The 21,469-nt window shown below is 32.3% G+C and overlaps 1 protein-coding gene and 1 long non-coding RNA gene across 2 annotated transcripts; one reads left to right on the plus strand and one right to left on the minus strand.

The window, feature by feature from the left end:
* Positions 1-5,697: 5,697 nt before the first annotated feature.
* On the minus strand, positions 5,698-8,758 carry PME1 (pectin methylesterase 1). The gene is made up of 2 exons (XM_020382785.3): positions 7,545-8,758; positions 5,698-6,595 (listed from the first exon to the last, which is right to left on the minus strand). Exons 1-2 carry the CDS (start codon positions 8,617-8,619, stop codon positions 5,913-5,915), a joined length of 1,758 nt encoding a protein of 585 aa, XP_020238374.2. The 5' UTR covers positions 8,620-8,758; the 3' UTR covers positions 5,698-5,912.
* Positions 8,759-19,015: 10,257 nt separating this feature from the next.
* LOC145957715 (uncharacterized) lies at positions 19,016-21,467 on the plus strand. The gene is made up of 2 exons (XR_014433724.1): positions 19,016-19,408; positions 20,928-21,467. It is a non-coding gene; the product is annotated as an uncharacterized LOC145957715 (long non-coding RNA).
* The last annotated feature ends 2 nt before the right edge of the window (positions 21,468-21,469 follow it).

Raw genomic sequence — 21,469 nt, forward strand, 5'->3', positions numbered from 1 at the left:
TATATAATTTTAAAAAATATTCTTTTAAGTGTTATAATATATTATTTTTGTTTTTATTTACAAGATTCAATTTAGAATAATTATTTTCTCTTTTATATAAGATTTAATTTATATTATCTAATATATTAATTATTCTTAAATTAAAATACTCTTAATTAAAGAATGTTCTCTTGATTTGATAAAATATATTAATTATAAATTCTTTAAACAACATGCACTCTAATTGATAATTAGTTAAGAGAAAGATAATTAATAATTAAAAAAGAAAAATAATATAGTACATGCACTCTAAATAATTAAAAAATATATGAATATTAATTTTTTGTTTTAAAAAAAAGAGATAGTAGAAGGGTAATTTCAATAATATATATATATATATATATATATATATATATATAAAATAAATTTATTATTATTAACCAAATTAAATATTTTTTAAAATCTTGGTAAATTAAATAATTGAATCTTATATATAAAAATAGAGATAATAATACTTTTCAAACAAATAAAAAAGATTAATATGATGTTTAAAGAAGTGTTGAAGTGATACAAGATATTCTCTTTATTTTTTATTATAAGCAATAAAAAAAGCATTTTTGCTTTTAAATTTAAGCAAACTTTAACTATTTTTTTTCTTCATTTAATAATATTTTTTCTTTAAAATATTTTTCCTTTAATGTATGACCTCTAAAAAATAGTATTTAAATTTTTTGAGTTTAAATATAAACAAATTTCAACAAGTTAAATTTATTAGTGCTCCTAATCCAAAGTTATCTGTAAGACATTACATGAGAACACTATATATAATAAATGTGATTAAGTATATGTTAGTAAATGTACTATGTATTTTATATAAAATCATGAAAATTAAATATATTTAACTATTTTTCTTAACTTAAGTGAACTTTTAATTATTCTTTATATATGAGTTCAAAAGAAGTAAAACCTTTTTATCATTTATAAGAAAAACAATTTAGAAAAAATATTGTAATATTAGTAACATTTAATGTTGTTAATTAATTTTCTCAATATGTATAAAATTGTTTATTTTATAATATATATATATAGAAAAATATTTGTTGAAAAGTTATAAAATTATTAATTTTCAACTTTTGATTAAGAGATACCCTAATTTAGAGAAAATTATATTCAAAAATACCATATTAAATTATAATAATCCCACGCATGAATGTTACTAGAGTACACCAGATTGGCTTTTTCTAATCAACTCACAATGTTATTAAAATAATATTAATATATTATTTTAAAAATATATAATAATTAATCGATACATAAAAGTTACATGAATTTTAATTACAGTGTCCTATACGTGAATTTTTTTTTAAAGAAATTTTAGTGTAATTTTTTTTGGTTATATTTATTTTAAAATTGTCCATAATCAATAATTAATATAATTAATATTTTATTATACAGTTACATTCAGTTTGCTATAATTAATGTTTTTTTAGAAATCTTTGAGAAAAAAAAAATACTTCAGAAATTGTTTGCTTAGAGAGAAATAATACTTTAAAGTTGTTATTTTTAATTTTTTTTATTTCTATTTATTTTAAAATTATTCATAATTAATAATTAATATAACTAATATTTCAATTTATTATGTCGTTACAGTTTCAATTTTCTATAATTAATAAAAAAAATTTAAAAAAATCTCGAGAAGAAATAAATCTTCAGAAGTTGTTTGAAAATAAATAATACTTAAGAAGTTATTTATTTTTTATTATTTATATTTATATTAAAATTGATCATAATTAATAAAATTGATGTTTTATTATGTTGTTAAAATTTCAATTTCTTATAATTATTTTTTATTGAATTAATTCCATTATAATTTTCTATGCCTGAAATATTCTGTATATCAATTTTGTGAAAGAAAATTTTGCCTAGTTTTTCTTATTTATATTACATAAAAAAAAATTACAAGAATTTTTGTTATAATTTCTTATACCGGAAATATTCTTTATGGGGATTTACCGAAAGAAATTTTGAATTAATTTTATTATTTATATTAATTTTAAAATTATTCATAATTAATAATTAGTATGATTGATGTTTTATTATGTTATTGCAGTTTTAATTTTTTATAATTGATTTTTTTTAATTATCGTAAAAATGAATATTATAAACAGAAATTATTGCAACAAATAATATAGAAAAAATTATTACATAGAAAATTTATAATAAAGTTATTGGTTTTATTGTGAGTAAGATAAGGTTATATATACCAGTTATTTCAAAATAAGTTTTTTAACATGTGCCCATGACTGTACTTAATACTTCCTTTTCTTATTTATCTAGTAAGAAGTGTGCTTTTACATGGACAATAAAATTTATAATAGGTATTTATGTTACTCTTTGAAATTATATAAAAGAATGTTTAATTTTTTTTTAATCAAAATATAAATAAATTTTAATTAAGTCAACTTTATTTAATGAAGTTTTTTACTTAAATAATACTATTTTAAAAAATATTTACCTAAATAGTAACCATGCAAATTTATTTTTCCAACTAGAACTTTTTACTGTTCACGTTCCAGAACGGGCCGTTCCAGATTAAAAAAGAATACATGACAAATGAATCGGAACGGGCCGTTCCGGATTCAAAAAATGCTCATAAAAAGTGGAACCAGAATAGACCGTTCTGAATCCGGAACGGGCCGTTCTGGCCTATAGATTCAGGTTTTTTTTTTTTTCGATTTTCACTTATCAATTACCAAAACTTAGACACTACCATCAAGTGATTAAATTTATTGAATATTAACATTATAAATATAACTAAATAAATTTATTAAAATTTAATACAACAATAAAGATCAATGGTGACAGAAACTGATTATGTTGTTCTGTAATGTCCATATCTGTTTTAATCCTGCTGGACTTTGGCCACCCTTAAAAGTTTTCTTGAATTCTGGATTTGGCCACAAAGTTGGACCGGTGTAAGTAGGCCAATAATCTTCATGTAGGAGTTCTCTAAACTGTCATTCGTATACTTTTGCAACTTATTATAAGGTATATATGAGAGATATGTAAGTTTGATAATCGTGATGTGCATGTAAGCATGAAGCGAGTACATGCGAGCAAGGGATATGAACTTTTTGGAACTTGTCGCAATCACACCACATTACATTTAGCCTTACCGTAAATCTCCCAACGAATCATGCGAGCAAGGGATATAAATTTTCTAAAACTTGCTGCAATCATACCACATTTCATTTAGCCTTAATTTAAAAACATCTTTATTGGTTAAAAAATATTTTAAAAAATATATAATTTATATTTTATGTAAAATTGTGAAAATTAAGTATATTTAACAAAAAAAATTAATCTGTATAAAATTATTTATTTTGTTTATATATAAATTTACAGGGAGTAATATGTTTGGATTTATTTTATGAAAGAGGATATTTTAAACTAAATTAAACTCAATTTAAAAAAAATGAAATGGAAATTATTTGATAATTTTATTTTAAAATTTTGTTTTAAGTTAATTCTTTTGGATTATTGTTACACTGACTAATTAACATCATTTAAGATGGGAGAAAAGAAGGTTAAAATACATAACATTTTTTTTTTGAAAAATACACTACTATTTGATAATTTCTAAATATATATGACTTTACTTTTCTTTTCAAGTAGATGAAAAGGCAGAAGTGTTACTTTTTTGGGTTTTTAATTTAATTTGATCTTTTGGTACGGTGGCTGCTATTGACAGAGTTCACTTGTACTGTTTTCAGTGCAGTCAGTGAGTTGAATGGATATTGGATACCATCAAATGGTTCTATAATTTCACATTTGTCAGAAAAGATAGATCGTTGTTCCGAAAATTATTCCGAATAAATAAAATATTACTTTAAATTATAAAATATTAAATTAAGTAATTATTTTATAATAAATTTATTATAAAATATTAATATTTTATTATTTAGGGTTTAGGATTTATAATAAATTAAATATTAATATTTTATTATAATAAATTAAATATTAATATTAATATTCGAATCTGTTTTCGGAAGAAGAAGCACGACTCTTCTCAAATTTCCAACTGACTATGATTCATCTCACTTTCCTACACCAGCTTTATTGCTATAATGGCATAATTTAATATTTCCCTATTTATTATTTAATGTTGATCTGCTTTTGTGTACTGTATGTTGCAGTGTTGATTAGCGTTACTATTGAGATATTGTTTGATTTTGGTTCTCTTAAGTTTTCACAATTGTCATTTAAAACGTACTCCTGTGTGGTTGAATTAAAGAAGCAGTGTGGTTTTAAAATCTTTTATCTTAATTCTTATTTAATGAAATGGAATAGTAGTCCCTTGGTTGAGGTCAAGGGACAAGAAATCCTGACATCCCATATAATATTTTAGGAATCAAAATCATAATTTACTGTTGATTTCTTTATGGGAATTGAATATATTTAGTGGTTCTGTCATCTGTGGGCGACATACCCACGAGTCCATGGTGGTTTGTTGTGTGGGCATTGAAATATTGCATTTCATTCATTCTTTTATCTATTTTTTTTTCCTCGTATTCCTCTTTACGTATCATCGTCATCAACCTTTCTCTTTTTTCTATTTCTAGTTTCTTCTTTTTTCTTAATGATGATTTTTCACCTTCATCTCATTTCCCTCTCACTACATGTGGAAGTGTCCCTTGCCCTGTTTTGAGTTTTGATTTTGCAATTACTTGTTTATTTGGTTCAACAAAGGATGAAAAAATCGGCACTTATTGAATTTAGAGATGCTATTTGATGTCTCTCAAGCTACAATTTTTTTTCAATTAAGATATCTAAAATTGAAGATTAATTCTTCATTTGTAATACTAGATTTATTTAAAGATTTAACTTCTCTCAATAAATATATATACAAAAATTGAACTCTCAACTTTGAGGAACAAAGTCAGGTACTAACTATATCACATCATATTGTTCCCAAGCTACACATGAGACAATTAAAGAAGGGAATTGTTGACATCATCTTACTTTTTTTATTTGTTGTTGACATGGTTGCTTGTATGATTTACCAACTTATGCAATACTATTATACACTTACATAAAAAAGTAAATTATATATTTCACCCTCCTATGTTTTTAACTGACTTGGTAGACATGATTGGTCGATTAGTAAGTAGAATATTGACAATTAAAAACAACTACAAATGTGTTGTATATTATCTCTGTTTTCTAAATACATAAATATAATAACTATATATTGTATATCTTGAAATATAGTAAAAATAAAAATTAATTATATAACAAAATAAAATTGCTCCTTAAATGACAAATTGTGAGGAGGATAATAATAATAATAAATAAATAAAAAAATAGGTGGTACCATTCATATAAAAATATGTATATTACACGGAAGAGGTAAGTTACTCACAAAATGCTATATTTATGAATTCTCAAAATTAGTATAAAATTATGTAACTTAAGGAGTTAAACCAATATAAAAAAAGTTTAATAACTGTGCGCCATAGATATAAAAACTTATATTGTCAACCAAACAAAAATATTGTCAATATTTTTTAATATAATTTTCATAAAAATGATCAAATTTGGCATACATGGTTATTTATGATTTGATGATAATACATAACCTGTTTTTTCATATAAACGTTCAAAATTACATGCAATTGTTTGAGCAGCTGACAGCTTATACAAACAGTACCTTAACCCTTGGAGTCAATATGTTCATTTTGTTTTATTTTTTGCATTCGAAATATCTCCCGACACCGCATTGTACAGAAGAATTATACAAACCATTCAAAAGAAGGTCAAAAAAATGCGTGTAGTGTAATAGTACATGTTACAAGAGTGTGATTAAGACAAGTAAAATATGATTAGCAGTTGATAAATGGATGCTATATCTTTCTATATGGGCCGTATTAAAATCACAAGGTAGACTCAAACTGCACTGCAGCATTGGGTAACCACTCAGGGCCCTGGATAAAGGACTGCACAGTGAACTTCCCTGCCTCAGCATCCGTGAGAGTGGGCTTATACCCGGCCCATTTGACCCTCTGGGACACGTCTGCTCCAGGCCCAGTATTCTGGTATTCGGCATAAAATATGGTACTTGCAGGATCCACATTGGGGACCCAACTCATCCACCCCACTGGCTTCAAAAATGACCCAATATCAGATTGCATGAAGACAGTGGTGGAGTAATCTTTCCATGGCCTACCAAGGTACGTGGGAGCTGTGAGATTGTTACCAAAGGGAGTGATTGTTGATTTCTGGATTATGATTCCAGTGTTCTGGTTAAGGTCCTTCTTGCCCTGAGCTGTGATGGTGTTGAACTGGTTTGGCAGAGGCTGTCTGGGCATGATTTTGCAATTTTGGAACACAGCAGCAGCATTGCCAAAGATGAAGTCTATGGTGCCTGTGATGTCACACTCACGGTAGAATTGGCGGTTGGAATGGGCATAGAGGGTATCCTGGAAGCCATCAAATGAGCATCTGTAGAACACAGAGCGATCCGAGCCAGATCTTAATGCCACAGCTTGGTGCTTGGATGCACCGGCAGTGTTTACAAACCCTATGTCTTTGGCAATGAATCCCTTGCCTTTAACAGCTGCATAAATTAACATGCTTCTTAGTGCTAGATCTTACACTGAACTATCAGCAAATGTGGGTTTAATCCCATGTGAAAATACCAATGGGGGATTTGCAAATTGAATGTTCATTGTTCACCTTTCAACATCATAGTTTCAAGCATAAAAAGGGACCAGCAGGTAAAAACATGTCTATTGTCTCGAGACAGCATCAATGGATGGTAAGCATATTTACTTAAATGAAATTAAAGCAGACATTCACATGGAAGACCATACATCATGCAGAATGCAGGCGGGGAAAATATCCAATCAAAATCTTCCACAGAACAAAACAGCATCATGCTTTTGTGGGTCATACTCATAATAATGAAAGAGGACAGGCAGCCAATTTTGCGAGAGTGGATCAGATTTCACATGATGGCATTCAAAGTTTCATGCCATGTGGTTCCCCATACGCACTAAACCACGTGCCACATGCCACATGCCACATTCCACATGCTTTTCCATCAAACTTGTTTTTCGATTAATAGAATTACAAGCTTTTATTATGCATCTAATTATGAGGATTTTTTTTACCACAAATCTAAGAGATAATGTTATTTAACCATGCCACACTATGTATTCCGAAATTATCACAAATTTTGAAAATAATGCACACTTATAAACTCATCTTTAAAGAACAATTAAATGAACGAATTTTCAATAAATCCATGAAAGCATCCAATATATTTGACTAATAAATCAGACAATTTGTCTGCACCAGAGAAAATACCAATCAATTGAGTTTCATTTCCCATGAATCACACATCAAGCATTCAGGTCAAGATATTAAACCAATAATTACTATACTAACAGTAGAAAGTATAACTATCCTAAAGCTTCTGAAATAATCCCATAAAAAGAATATCAATAGATAAATAAAAAATTGCAATAAATAAATAGAGAAATTAAATGTTATTATTATCTGACCGAAAGTGGCGGTTTCGAAAGTGGGCGTGCCGTCGAAGAAGTTGCGGCCACCGAGGACGATGGTTTTGTCCTTGCCATCGCCGTAGATCATCACATTCCACGTGTTCTTATCCAAATCGATGTTCTCCACATAACGCCCTGCCTTCACGTACACCACGAACCTCTTCTCGCTCTTCTTCTTCACCAGCTTCAGCGCCTCCGCGATAGTCTTGAACTGTCCGCTACCGTCCGACGCCACCACCGCATCCGGCGCCGTCGTCGTTGCGTTGCTCTCCAGCAGCCTCCGCTCCGCCGCGCCGATCCACTCCGGAAACCCTAGCAGCCTCCGCCGGTGAACCGGCGCGCCGAACCGCGACAGCAACCCTAGGATCCTCGTCACGATGGCCAAACTGTTACTCGCGAGCTCCGTGGAGTTCTTCATGGCGGCTCCGATCTCGCGCAGCGCGGCGTGCGCGGCGGTGGAGTTGAGCTCGCGGAGCGCGTCGAGGCACGTGTCCTGGTCCGTGAGCGCGGCGCTGAGCCACGTCTCGACGTCGCTGACTCTGGCCGGAGGAATGACCTTGCCGGCGCTGGCGCCGGCAAGGGAGGAAACCGAGTCGTTGAGGCGGTCGAGCGCGTCGGCGATGACGGAGTCGCAGACGTGGATTGCCTTCTGGAGGCGCGCGTCGTGGCTGGCATTGGCGCGAAGCTTGGAAGGGAAGCTGGAGAGCTTGGAAAGCTCGTCAATGGCGACGCGGAGCGAGAGCTTGAAGAGGAGCTCCGGGTTGGTGGTGTTGGACTCCGGCAGAGCGGAGATGGCGGAGACGCACGAGTTCGGGTACTGAGTGACCTCGCACACCGCTTTGAGTGACGCGGCCGGGGACAACTCGGTTTGCGGGGCCGAGTCGGATGAGGAGGATGATTTGGTGTTGCGCGTGTGTATGACGACCCCTGCAACCGCGGCGATGATCACCGCAATTAGCACGATTGAGGAGGCGGTTATGATTACGAGGCGCTTACGTGTCTTCTTCTCATAGGCTTGCTGCTCCAACTCGTCTACTTTGCCGTACCCCTTGAATGACTTGATCGTATCCATTGTTTTTTTCTATTTTCACTCTGTATTTGGTCACGCTGCTGAACAAATGCTCTATTGAGCCACCAAGTGTTATTAGGTTCGGTTTCGTTTTATATGGAACTTTCGACGCATTTTATAACGGAAAGATAAGGTTCTTTTTTGTACATTAAATAAATTAAAAATAGTTTACACCTATTTCCTACTATCATTCATCGTGTAACACTTTAGGCCTCTTTGTTTTGCCGTTATGTTCCGTTTAACGCCATCGAACCAAATTTAAAATTTTGGATTTTTTGTTAAAACAAACACGTTATTTAGTTTAGTTACGTGGAATATTTTTTTTTTTTACTTTAATAAAATCATGCTACTTAGTTACGTGGATTTTTTGTTAAAACAAACACGTTATTCGAGATGCCCTTATGTATCTACTGATTTTTTTTATTATTATTATTATTTATGTTTTGGGATAAGAACGTGGAAAGTGTATATACGTCCTTTCCGCAAAGCTTCTTTGTTAAGATTGAGAGTAATGAGCATCTAAGAACATGTTCATTTTTACGCATAATTATGATGATGGTGTTTCGTGGGTTGATTGCATAGTTATCTGTCTGGCTTTAAAAACTTTTACACAAGCGCGTTTCATAACCTTAACGAACAAAAAGCAAACACGTTTGAGATAATTGTCGATTTTTGATTTGTCTGTTGGATCAGTGTTATTTAATATGGGTTTGTTTGCAGCAATGTAATTTAGCCAGCTAGCATTACAGAATCTGTATGCAAGGTATGAATTGATAGAAGGTTGGGAAATGGCAGGCTAACAGAATAAGGGGACGCGGTTTGGTTATTCCATTTCATAGTGATTCTGAGCTGTGTTTTATGATCCATAGCACAACGTTTTGCGTTCTGGAGAGAGCGACCTTTTTTTACTTATAAAAATGCACCATGTTTTAGTCAAACTATCAAACTAGTATTTTGCACATAGATAATTTTCTTTTAAAAATAAAATTTATTTATTTGTTGATTTTTAAAACACCTAATTTTTAAAACTAGGAAGTACTATGAAGTAGGATATTTGTTTTTGAATAAATATTTAGAGATGATATTAGCAGGATGCGTGACAAATGGCAAGTATCCGGTAATCGCGGCAGACACACCCGTTGTTTGATTGTTTGATTTGTTTCTTCCTTTCCCACGTCGTTTCCTCAAGTCACTTACATGCGCCCACCCTTTTCTTTTCTTTTTTCTTTTTCAAAAAAAATAGCAAATTAAATATTGCAAAATTCTTCATTTTTAGACCTGGATATTAAAATTCAAAACCCTGCCGTTTTCTGCCGTCTTTAATCACGTTAAAATTGGAACCAAGTCAAATAATACAATAGTGATTCCCATTATCTATTTAAATTTAAGAATCTGATTGTTTAGAAATCACTACATGCTCATTTCATCGTAATTTGTTACTGATATTTCAGTTTGTGTCATTCATAAATAATTGTTTATTATAGTTTTAATTATAACGTAATTTATATATTTAATATATATTACAAATTTTAGTTATATAAAATAAATAAATATTTTTAAATATATAAATTATATTTTAAATTTATGACAAATAAAACATACTGTGGTATATTTTTAATTATTGACAATTTAAAAATTTTGAAAATTAATTTAATTAAAATTAAAATTAAAATGATAAATAAAAAAATATAATAATTCTTAAACGTCCTTTTAAAAAAAAAACTTCTAAAACTACTCTCATTAAATAATAAACACTAGAAATACTTTCGAAAGAAGATGTATTATATATTTGTTGGCTTCATGATAATTGACTTAACAAGTCAAATAAAAAAAATAGTTTTGTCAGCCTAAATTTTGTGTCTATTATATAATGTTTAGTTAGAAAGAAGTAAAGGGAGAAGGAAGTTTTTTTCAAAAAAAATGTTATTTAGTTTAATGTTTACAAATGGGATGAATGGAAGCAAAACTTCTCTTCATTTAATTTTAGTTTTCCATCAACATTGGAAGATTTGAAAAAGAGGGAAAGAAACTTAAAACATTTCGATTGTAATGTCTAACATATATATCATTATTTATATTTCTGAATTTAAGAATATAAAAATATAAAAATAAATTAGTTTTTAAAATATTTCTTCTCCATTTGTGAATAAAAAGCAAAACAATTATCAATCATTCTTTCCATTAAAATCCTTTCCCCCTTCCTTTAAATCAACCAAAATTTTTAACCCTTTTTCCTTACTACTCTTTTAAACCAAATAGATGCTCAAACTTATAACTCTATATCACACTAATACAAAAGAGGTATTCCACGTCGGATATTTTGAGCTTTTTACGTCAGACAAAATACAGACGTAGATGCGGGAGACGTAAATTTACGTCGATCTTGTAAAATCGACATAAATTTACGTCGGACATTCCAAAAATCCAACGTAAAAAAGTAGTAAAAAAAACAAAAAAAAACATAAGAATGCAAGCAGAACGGCCTGTTCTGCTTGCAGAGCGGCCCGTTCTCCAAGCAGAACGGCCTGCTCTCCATTCAAAACGTCCCGTGCTGCAAGGAGAATGGGTCATTCTGCAAGCAGAACAGGCCGTTCTGCTTCGTAGAACAACGCAAAAGAAAAGGCCAACGACCTATACAAATAGAACAACCAAAAAATCGAATAGAACAGATAGCCACAATAACAATGCGAAGCAAAAAAGTGTTAACGAAACCTTGATTCATACCTGATGAGCTGCAACAGTGTGCGAATGAGTAACAAAGAGTTCACCCCTCTGCAAAAGACAAAAAAATGATTCAGTAACAAAGGAGAGGGAGAGAGTTTACAGAGAAAAAAACGAAAAGTGATGAAGAGTGAATGCGCGCGGTGTGCCTCGCACTCTCTTATTCAAATTTTGTGTCCTTTTTTACGTCGGACCTGGTAGGGTCCGACGTAAAATGTCAACTCTACGTCGGACACAACATATATCCGACGTAGATTTGACTTTTTACGTCAGACCATACCAGGTCCGACGTAAAAAAGTTTGCAAAAATTACAAAAATGACACCGCGTCTTTTTTACGTCGGATTTTCATATTTCCGACGTTAAAGAGGTGACGTAAAATACTAATTTTCTACTAGTGTCATGATTAAAAGTATTTGTTTATTATTATTTAAAATTATGATATATATAATTTATATATTAAAATCAATTATTTATTATAAGTTTAGTTGTCCAAAGTGTGACGTAGCAAGTTGGTGTTTTAGTAGCCCAGAACGGGACGTTCCCAATCTGTAACAGGCCGTTCCAAGCTATTAAAATGGCCAGTAAATCGTAGCTGAGAACGGGCCGTTCTGGTTGGAGAACGGGCCATTCCGGAGGGAGAACGGGCCGTTCTGGAAGGGAGTACGGGCCGTTCTGGTTGAAGAACGGGCCGTTCCGATTTCAGAACAAGCCGTTCTACATGTAATTTTTGTACGTGTTGAGGGGGTGCAGAACGAGCCGTTCCGATTTCGGTACAGGCCGTTCTGGCCACTCCGGGATGTCTATAAATAGGGGCTGTGGGCAGTTGAGGGGAGGAGGGTTTTTTTAGAGAGAGGTTCTAGAGAGAAGGGCTCTGGACTGGAAAGCCGACCTTTGAAGGATTGAAGTTCCGGGCTGAGCTTCGGAAAGGGGATTCCGCTTCTTGGCTATCCCAATCCAATCTTCAGGTAAGGGAAGCTAGTCGAAGTTAAGTTGATAAGTGGCTATAGGTGTGGACAAGTTTATGTTGTAAAGTGGTTGATTATGCTGATTAATATTGTTAATGCTGTATGATGAAAATTCGAGTTGTGAAGTATGTTGTTTATGTTGTTAATGATGTAACGCTGAGCCGTACTATATGATGCTAATACAGAATTTTGTTGTTGAGCTGATTAATGATGAGTTGTGCTGTGGGATGTTCATGTTGAATCATGATATTTAAGTCGTCTTGTATAATATTGAGCTGTTTTGATGAAAACGGGTTTTCGGGGTTTCCGGGGTTTTGATGAAAATCTTGAGGTTTTCTTGATTGTGGTTGCATGTGGGTAAAGCTAGGATTTTTGGGATGGTTGATGAAAATGGGAATTCTTGGCTGGATTGCATGCTGGTTTTCTAGCTGTTTTTGCAGGATTTGGTGAAGTTTTTTGAAAATAGAGTGTTGCTGCTGAGCTTCGCGTTGGGCGCTGTTCATCGCGTCGGGCGCGTGACCACCAGGAGACTCTATTTAGGCAAGCCCACCGGGCGCAAAGGTGTGTGCCGCACTGGGCGCGATATCAATGGTGATATGTTTTGGGTGTTCTGGTGCCGCACTGGGCGCGCGTTTGGACTCACTGGGAACGGAGGCTCCTTTTAAGTCTCTGCCAAGAGGGCGCTGGGCGCAATGCGAATTGCGCCGGGCGCGAGACCTTGGTAGGTCTCTGCCTTCCCCACGCTGGGCGTGGGTTAGGCCATGCCGGGCGCGTGAGACTCCTTGGAGTCTCTGCCTGGTATGCGCTGGGCGCAATCTGAATTGTGCCAGGCGCGTGAGAGCCTTGGGCTCTCTGGCTGAGGCACGCCGGGCGCGGGAACTCTTGCGTCGGGCGCGTTGGCCCCTGGTGCTCTCTGGTTGAGCCGCGCTGGGCGCGACCATGGGTGCGCCGGGCACGTAGGAGAATGTTGACTTGATGTGCTATTAGCTGTTAAACTTTGCTGAAATTACTGAGAGAGGTTGTTTTATGCTGAGTTAAGCTGTAGTTGTTAAATATTGTTGTGCTAACTAGTTGATAACGCTGAATTATGCTGTTGAGCTAAAATTGACAAATATGTCGTGCTGTTAGATGTTATTGCTGATTAAGGATGTTTAGACTGTGCTGTAAGTAGTTTAGCTGAGCCGTAAGCTGCTAATTACTGTATGCTGATATTGCTGTGCTGTAAGTTGTTTAGCTGTGCTGGATGTTGATATTGTTGTGCTGAGCTGGGCTGTTATTGATGATTTTAAATGCTAAAATTATATTATTGCTGTGCTCTAGAATGATGAGCTGAGTTGTGAGTAGTAAGCTGTGTTGAATACTACTTAGCCGTGTTGTATGCTAATTTACTGTGCTGTGTGGTGAGCTGTTTGGTTGTGCTGTGTTAGCTGAGCTGTATGCTGTGTATGACCACTATTGTGGTGTTGTTCTAGCCGCTATGTCGGTGCTATTATTAGCCACTATTGTGGTGCTGTTATAGCCGCTAAGGCGGTGTTGTTATAGCCGCTAAGGCGGTGCTGTTATTGCCACTATGCGGTGCTGTTATAGCCACTAGAGTGGTGCTAAAATTGTTGCTATGCAGTGCTGATATTGTCGCTTTGCGGTGTTGATATTGTTGAATGCAGTGAGTGGTATAAGTTGTACTGGTCTGCTGATAGCTGTAGCTGTTTTTCTATCATATTGTTATATATATGTATGTTGATTTTATTTACACTAGCTTACCATTTGTTGTTTCCATGATGTTTGGACTGCAATGATCATAGTATCATACTATGTATGGGAGCAGAGCAGGGATAAATTGGTAGCTGGGGTGAGTCTTCGGCTGGAAGGCGGAGCTGAGCTGTTAGGATGTTTTGTTTTAGCTACTCGACGTAGTGGCTTTTGTTGTATTTTGAACATTTTAACTCCATCCAGACTTGGAATTTGTATATGTATATATTCTAGACCCTATATGTATACACTTATTCCTTTCTGTGTGGTGTTTTTAGTGTGCTGTGCAGTGTGTAATGACCACCCGGGTCGTTACACAAAGAATTTATAAATTTTAGTTATATAAAATTAAAATTTATAGCGTATATTATGCATACTAAATACTAATTATCACAAAGAAAAATTAATATTTGTTTATGAATATATCATGATATTAAAAAGAAACATTTACATTGCCAACCAACCTTACCATAGAATTAGGAAATTATAGTTTAAATCATGACAATAAGTTTAGTCTCTAGAAAATTCAAGAATTATTTTCTTTTTTGTTAGAAATATCTAAGACTCGTTAAACAACTTTAATGTATATGTACGATCTAAATTCAATTAACACGAGGGTATTCGGTTTAGTTTTTTTAATATATATATATATATATATATATATATATATATATATATATATATATATATGAAAGCTTAATCTTCCTGACTCTTTTTTTAAATATATCAATTTTTTGTTTATTTTTTTAAATAACCTGAGCTGGTTATTATTTATCTAAGTAACTCATTTTGAAGCCCAAGTCAGAAATCAGTTATTGGGTAACCGTTTTTTCACTTGAACTTTTTTATTTTTTATTTTTAGATTTTGTAAAAAAAAATTAATTTTTCATTTTTTGGTTTTCAGATTTGTTAAAAAGTATAATTAATTTTAAAAAAATATATTTATATTTAAATTAAATAATTTATAAAGAAAATACTTAATAATAAAATTAATATTATATTTATTATTAAATTATAATATTTCTGATTTTAAATTTTTTTTAAATAAATATAGTTAATTATAATTTTCAGAATTATATACAAAATTATAAAATTTTGAATAATATTTTAAATTTATGTTAAAAATAAATAAAATGTTAAAACTTATTTATTATATTAAATTTTAGAATTATAAAATTAATTTTATTATTTAAATTAAATTTATTAAATATAGAAAATTGAAAACTGTAATATAATAATAAATATATTGATTTTGTATTAATAATTAAAGATAATTAAATTGATTATTACATAAATGTCAATATTATTTTATTAAATATTAATGACATTATATATTAAGTACACTAATTATAACAGTTACATTATTAAAATGAAAATAACTTAAAAAAAGACACAATTTAAACAAACTTTAAACATAATAGATAAATAACATAAAACCTAAATCATATAACATTAGTTGTCTAACTTCATTGCTTGGTCAAGGTATCTTTCAATCGCTTCCATCCCATGCAATAATCCAATATACGTCGTGGTAGCATACAATTCGAGACTTGTTAGGTCGTGCAATTCTGTGAACAATGAAAACATACACTCCACATATTCATCATCCCTAAGACGACATGCTGTATATTTATATACATCACCGATACATGAATTTGGGTATCAGTAGTGGATATATCTATGACAACTTTGTAATGAGGAAGATTAAGGTTATTATTAATAACCTGCTTAAGTTGCTGATAAGTCATCATGTTGCTTATCAGTAGGGTTTTGACCTCGTTACTAACAAATGTATCTCCATGCTCAGTGGAGACAATTTGTCCATCATAGTAAGGCTGGAACAGTTAATGACTCCATTGATTGGATGTTTCAATCTCTTGCATTTTAGCCTGTGTTCAGGGTTTATATAGAACTAAAGTAACCTAATGTGGACAAACGCAAAGTCATTGGATTCCTGACACTCTACACAAAGCATTGATTTTTCTGACGCTTTAGGACCAAGGCAGTGACTCTCTGCACAAAGCATTGATTTTTCTTACGCTCTAGGACAAAGTAATTGATGACACTGCACAAAGTATTGGATTCCTGACGCTCTGGGACAAAGCAATTGATGACACTGCACAAAGCATTGATTTTTTTGACGCTCAAGGACCAAGGCAATGACACTTTGCACAAAGTCATTAATTTTTCTAACGCTCTAGGACCAAGGCAATGACACTCTGCACAAAACATTGATTTTTCTGATGCTTTGTGACAAAGCAATTGATGACACTACACAGAACATTGATTTTTCTGACACTCAAGGACCAAGGCAATGATACTCTGCACAAAGACATTAATTTTTATGACGCTTTGGGACCAAGGCAATGACACTCTACATAAAGCATTGATTTTTCTGACGCTCTAGGACAAAGCAATTGATGACACTACACAAAGTCATTGGATTCCTGACGCTCTGGGACAAAGCAATTGATGACACTTTGCACAAAGTCATTGGATTCCTTACGCAATGAGACAAACTAATTCAAATTTTTTGCACTATATATACACTACATACGATCCAACCCTAAACGCACAACAAAAGATCAATTCTCTTCAGCTATTACACTTTTCAATTTCGTTGCTATTATTTTTCAAGAATGTCTTCTTCATCTTCAACTATGTTGTGGAAACAACACCTCCATAGGTCAAATGAAACTCATCTTATGGTAAGTTAATATATATTGCATAATGTTTACAACTAATATTATTCATTACTAACATGTCAATTCTACCATTTTCGCAGACAACAAATGATTCAATCTTACTATCATTCCATGCCTACACCTGACCCAAGAATTGAGCACTTGTTGGGGGTTGCTGGCTTTGGCGAGGTTGCAAAAATAAGACATTTTAAAATTGATGATTGTTTGATAACGTCTTTGGTGGAGAGGTGGAAACCTGAGATACATACTTTTCACCTTCCAGTTGGTGAGTGCACGGTCACTTTGGAAGATGTGGCACTACAATTGGGTTTAAGGATCGACGGAAAACCAGTCACAGAACCAACTTTCTATGATTGGGATGAATTGTGTTACGAGTTGTTAGGCTTCGTACCTCCGAAAGGGGAAGCTCTAGTTGGCTCAAGCATAAAACTAAAATGGTTAAGAGATCATACAATTGCACTATCAGATGAACCCACTGAACAACAATTGCACCAACATTGTAGGGCATATATCTTAGGGTTGATCGGTTGTGTCATTATGCCAGAAAAGTCAGGTAATAGAATTCACTTAATGTATTTACCACTGTTGGCTGACTAGGAACGTGCGAGACGATATAGTTGGGGTTATGCTTGTTTGGCACATTTGTACAGAGAAATGTCTAGGGCAATCTATCCATCGTCAAAGAAAATGGGTGAATGTTCTTTCCTTCTACAGTCTTGGGCTTGGTATCGCATGCCCTTCATCCAACCAAGAGTCCAACGGGAAATTACATTTTTGTTAGCATCGAGGTATGGATTAAGTTTTATACCACTTTAATACATCGAACAACTAAAATTTTTACCTAAAATTTTATCAATGTACAATGTTTTAGACGGTCAGGAAGAGGGCTAAGATTTACAGGCACGCCCCATGGAGACTTACTTGGCTACAGATTAAGATATGACAACATGAACCATAACGAGATAATACAATGTAAAATTGTCTCAAACATACTCTCTTATACTCAATTGATTCATACCCTAAACCTTTTTCTTTTTTATTTTCTATGGATGCCATATAGGGAATTTCAATCCTCACTGCCAACATGTGCTTATAAGGATTCTAGAATATGGACTTCTTGTACTGCTTTAACTTTATTCGCAGTTATAGTCTGGCATCAAACTAACAGAGTCCAATTGCAATTTGGCTTATGGCAACCAATCCCCAATGAAGCTTATAATCTTGATAAAATGCACGAAATAGACATGAGAGGACATAGTGTAACATCCTAAATATTATAACTATTTATCTATATGTTTCTGCAAATTATTATATATATTAAATATTACGTAAGTTACTGTGAATGAAATTTATGTAACATTATTTAACCAGATTTTCTAAATTCAATAACATGTATTTTATTATCTAATTTGACTATTTCTCGGACAACGTTGAGAGCACGCTGTAAAATATGAGAAATTCAATTTAAGAAAATTTAAATAATCTGTAACTTAAATAATAATTTATTGAGTGTAGATTAAGAATAAATACACTTAAGAGAGAAAATCTCTAAATTAAAATTTATAGAAATTTTCTAAGGATTTAACTAGAAAAAATATTTTGCTAAAACCTTAAGCTAGAAAATTATGGAAAAATGTTCAAAAGGATATAATAATTTTATCATCAATATAATATGCTTGGAATAATTAATAAAAATGTATAGTTAGTTGAAATTAAAATACAAGTCTCAACCAATGAAATTATGACACATAAGCAAATCCTAATTTATTTAATTAATATTAATTAACATAATTAGGAGATGATCAAGAGACAAAAGTTTTGTATTTTTTAATGATCAAGATTCTAATGATGATATTAGTATCTCAAAATTATAATTAATTTGTAAGATATTTTAATAATTCTACAATGTTCTAGAAAGTTCTACAGAACTCTCCAAAGTAGATATCTAATTACCAAATGATTAAATGGGTTGGAAGCTTAACTATTATGATATTCAAATAACTCAAGAAAGTTCTATAAAATTCTACATAATAGAAATCTAGAATGGATTAGAAGCTTAACCATTAAGATATTTAAATAATTCTACAAAATTCTAGGATGTTCTATAAATTTCTACAAAAAAATAAGGGGACACATAATCCCCATGTGATTAAAATGAATTGAAAACTTAATCATTAAGATAACTAAATAACTCTACAAAATTATAGAAAGTGGACATCTCATCACCAAATTATTAAATAAATTGGAAACTTAATCATTAAGATACTTAAATAATTCAAGGAAATTCTAGAAAGTCCTATAAATATCTACAAAATGGACACCTAATCACTATGTTAGTAAAATATCTTAGGAAATATCAAGAAATATCTACAAATCTAGAAGATTGGAGAATGGAGGTGGAGACTAGTATAAATAGGAGAAACCACACCAAAAAGCTCACAATAACCCTTAACAACTAGACATAAACCAATTGCCAAAGAAACACCAAAAAATACTCCATCTTTTCCACAACCAAGGAGGAAAACAAGGAGTAAACAACTAAAATTTCAAGAAAAGGGGAAAAAAGGAAGAAGATAAGAGGAAGAAAAAGAAGTAGGAGAAGAAGAAATCAAGGAAATTAAGAAAAAAACTAGCAAGCTTGGAGAAATAGGTATGGGTTAGATGCTTAATTTTATTCATGTCCAAATAGTTGTAGAATAAATATTGATCTTTACTTATAAGTTTTGATGCATGGAACTTAGGTTATTTGATATGGTTTTTGATTGTACTTTTTGATAAATTTGATGTTTTAAGGTTGAATCTTGAAGTGGTTGATTGTTTATGATTGAATGTTTCTATTGAAATTGTTTGAATTGTATTTGAAGAGTTTGATTGAGAATAATTTTTGAAGTGATAGATTAATAGTGATGCATATTGCATATTGCATAATGTCATTTTTGAGTCAAAAGATTTTTGGGGGGAAAAGAAAAGAATTTCAGAAAATAAATATTTGAGAAATGAATTTTGTACCAAGGATATTTGATAGAAAAAAATGAGTTTTGTAATTTTGAAATAATACTTTTTACGTGAATTCTTTTCTTTATGTTTACTATCTGAGACATTGGTGGCAAGAGATTAATTGTGATAATGGGTACTGTCAAGGACAGTTGGCAGTACGAGATGGATAAAGAAAAGGATAAAGTGAGAGAGAGCTTGATATAGTTGTGAAAGTCTGACTGAGGTATTTGTTTTATGCTACCAATGTCAGAAGATAGTAAACGGGGTTTGAGTAGAATGGGTAAGACGGGACCTCTGGTCTGGGGGATAAACCTTTGGTCTAGGGAGTGTTTGGGCATGGGCAATCCCATAGATGGCCAGTCTTTATTGATTTCGTGACGTGGTAGCCTGCCGGGTGCTCTGACACTCTGACTACTGTCTACTTGTTCGCGTTTAGTGGGGCATTGCCGAATCACTAGACAGAGTGATGTTAAGCTCTAGCTTCACTAAACACTCAAAAGGGAAAATCTTCATGGAGTATTGAGTCAAAATGTTTTTTAAAAGTATATTTTCAGTCAAAAAAATGCATCTCATTCTCATAAGCATATTGCATTATTTGGGCTATTATTAATAAAAAAAATATTATCAAATTGTTGTGTGTGTTGATAATTGTATGAATTTATTATGCACTTGTTTGATTTGTTTGTGTGAGATATGAATGAAATTAAATGTCTAAACCCATAAATATTTTTTAAACCCAGATATTGGAGATCTCATAATGTAAAAAAAAATTGGATGTGCAGTTAGAAGGTCAGATGCAAAAATTCCAGAGCATAGGATTAGGGATTTTATTTTACTAAGTTGTTATAAAATGGTTTGTAATATCTAGTGACTTTTATTGAATAAAACTTTAATTAGATAAATTTAATTAATTTGTTTAAGTATCTTTTCTACACATTATAATAATATAAATATTATTAACCATAAATAATTAGTTATAATTAGCATATGTAATCTGGAGAGAGGGTTACACATAGCGACACCAACTGGGCTGAACAACATGCAGACTGGATTTCCATTTAGAAAGACAGATGCAAACATGTTATTTTTGGGGAACCACTTCAGGGACCTCTCCAACACACTCTTGAGTATTTGCAATGGTTTCGTGCTAATTCTAAATTATTTCTTTGTAGCCAATATTCTTCATCTTGTGCACCCACTTCTAGTACACAACTCCCAACAACTATAGGAACAACATTCTCAGTGGCTGGAGATAACCACCCACCTTATAGTGTGGAACAACATCCCCAGTCTAATCCACCATTTCATACGTACCATGAACAATTCATGTACACCCCACCATCAACAACAACTCCAACAAGGGACTTCATGAGAAATCTTTTCGGCATCGACGTACACACACCACAAAGTGAATATAGCTACATGCAAAGCATGAATTTTCCTTCATTTTCTTCTTTTCACTCTGAGGTCGGTGGAAGTGATTCGTTAAATTCAACCACCGATACTGTTAATATAGAACATGATGAGAAGCAAGTTGAACCACAACAACCACGCATTGGTCTTCGAAACCCAACAAGGAATTGACAACCTCCGAGGTGTGGAACTAGTGGGCATAGACATCATTAAAGTTGGATTGTAATTTCGTGGATTGTAATTCTGTTGTTATTCTTTTTTATTCGATCTCCTATTTTATTGTTGTTATTTTATTTTTATT

This window comes from Cajanus cajan, chromosome 5, assembly GCF_000230855.2.
Source record: "Cajanus cajan strain Asha chromosome 5, NIPB_CcT2T_4, whole genome shotgun sequence".
Lineage (NCBI taxonomy): Eukaryota > Viridiplantae > Streptophyta > Magnoliopsida > Fabales > Fabaceae > Cajanus > Cajanus cajan.

What these genes read in the sequence shown, in the direction of transcription:
- PME1 (XM_020382785.3), bottom strand. Translation starts at nt 8,619, where the DNA reads ATGGATACGATCAAGTCATTCAAGGGGTACGGCAAAGTAGACGAGTTG. An exon ending in TTTCGAAACCGCCACTTTCG is followed by an intron (nt 6,596 to 7,544) that starts GTCAGATAATAA and finishes TAATTTATGCAG; the next exon opens with CTGTTAAAGGCAAGGGATTC.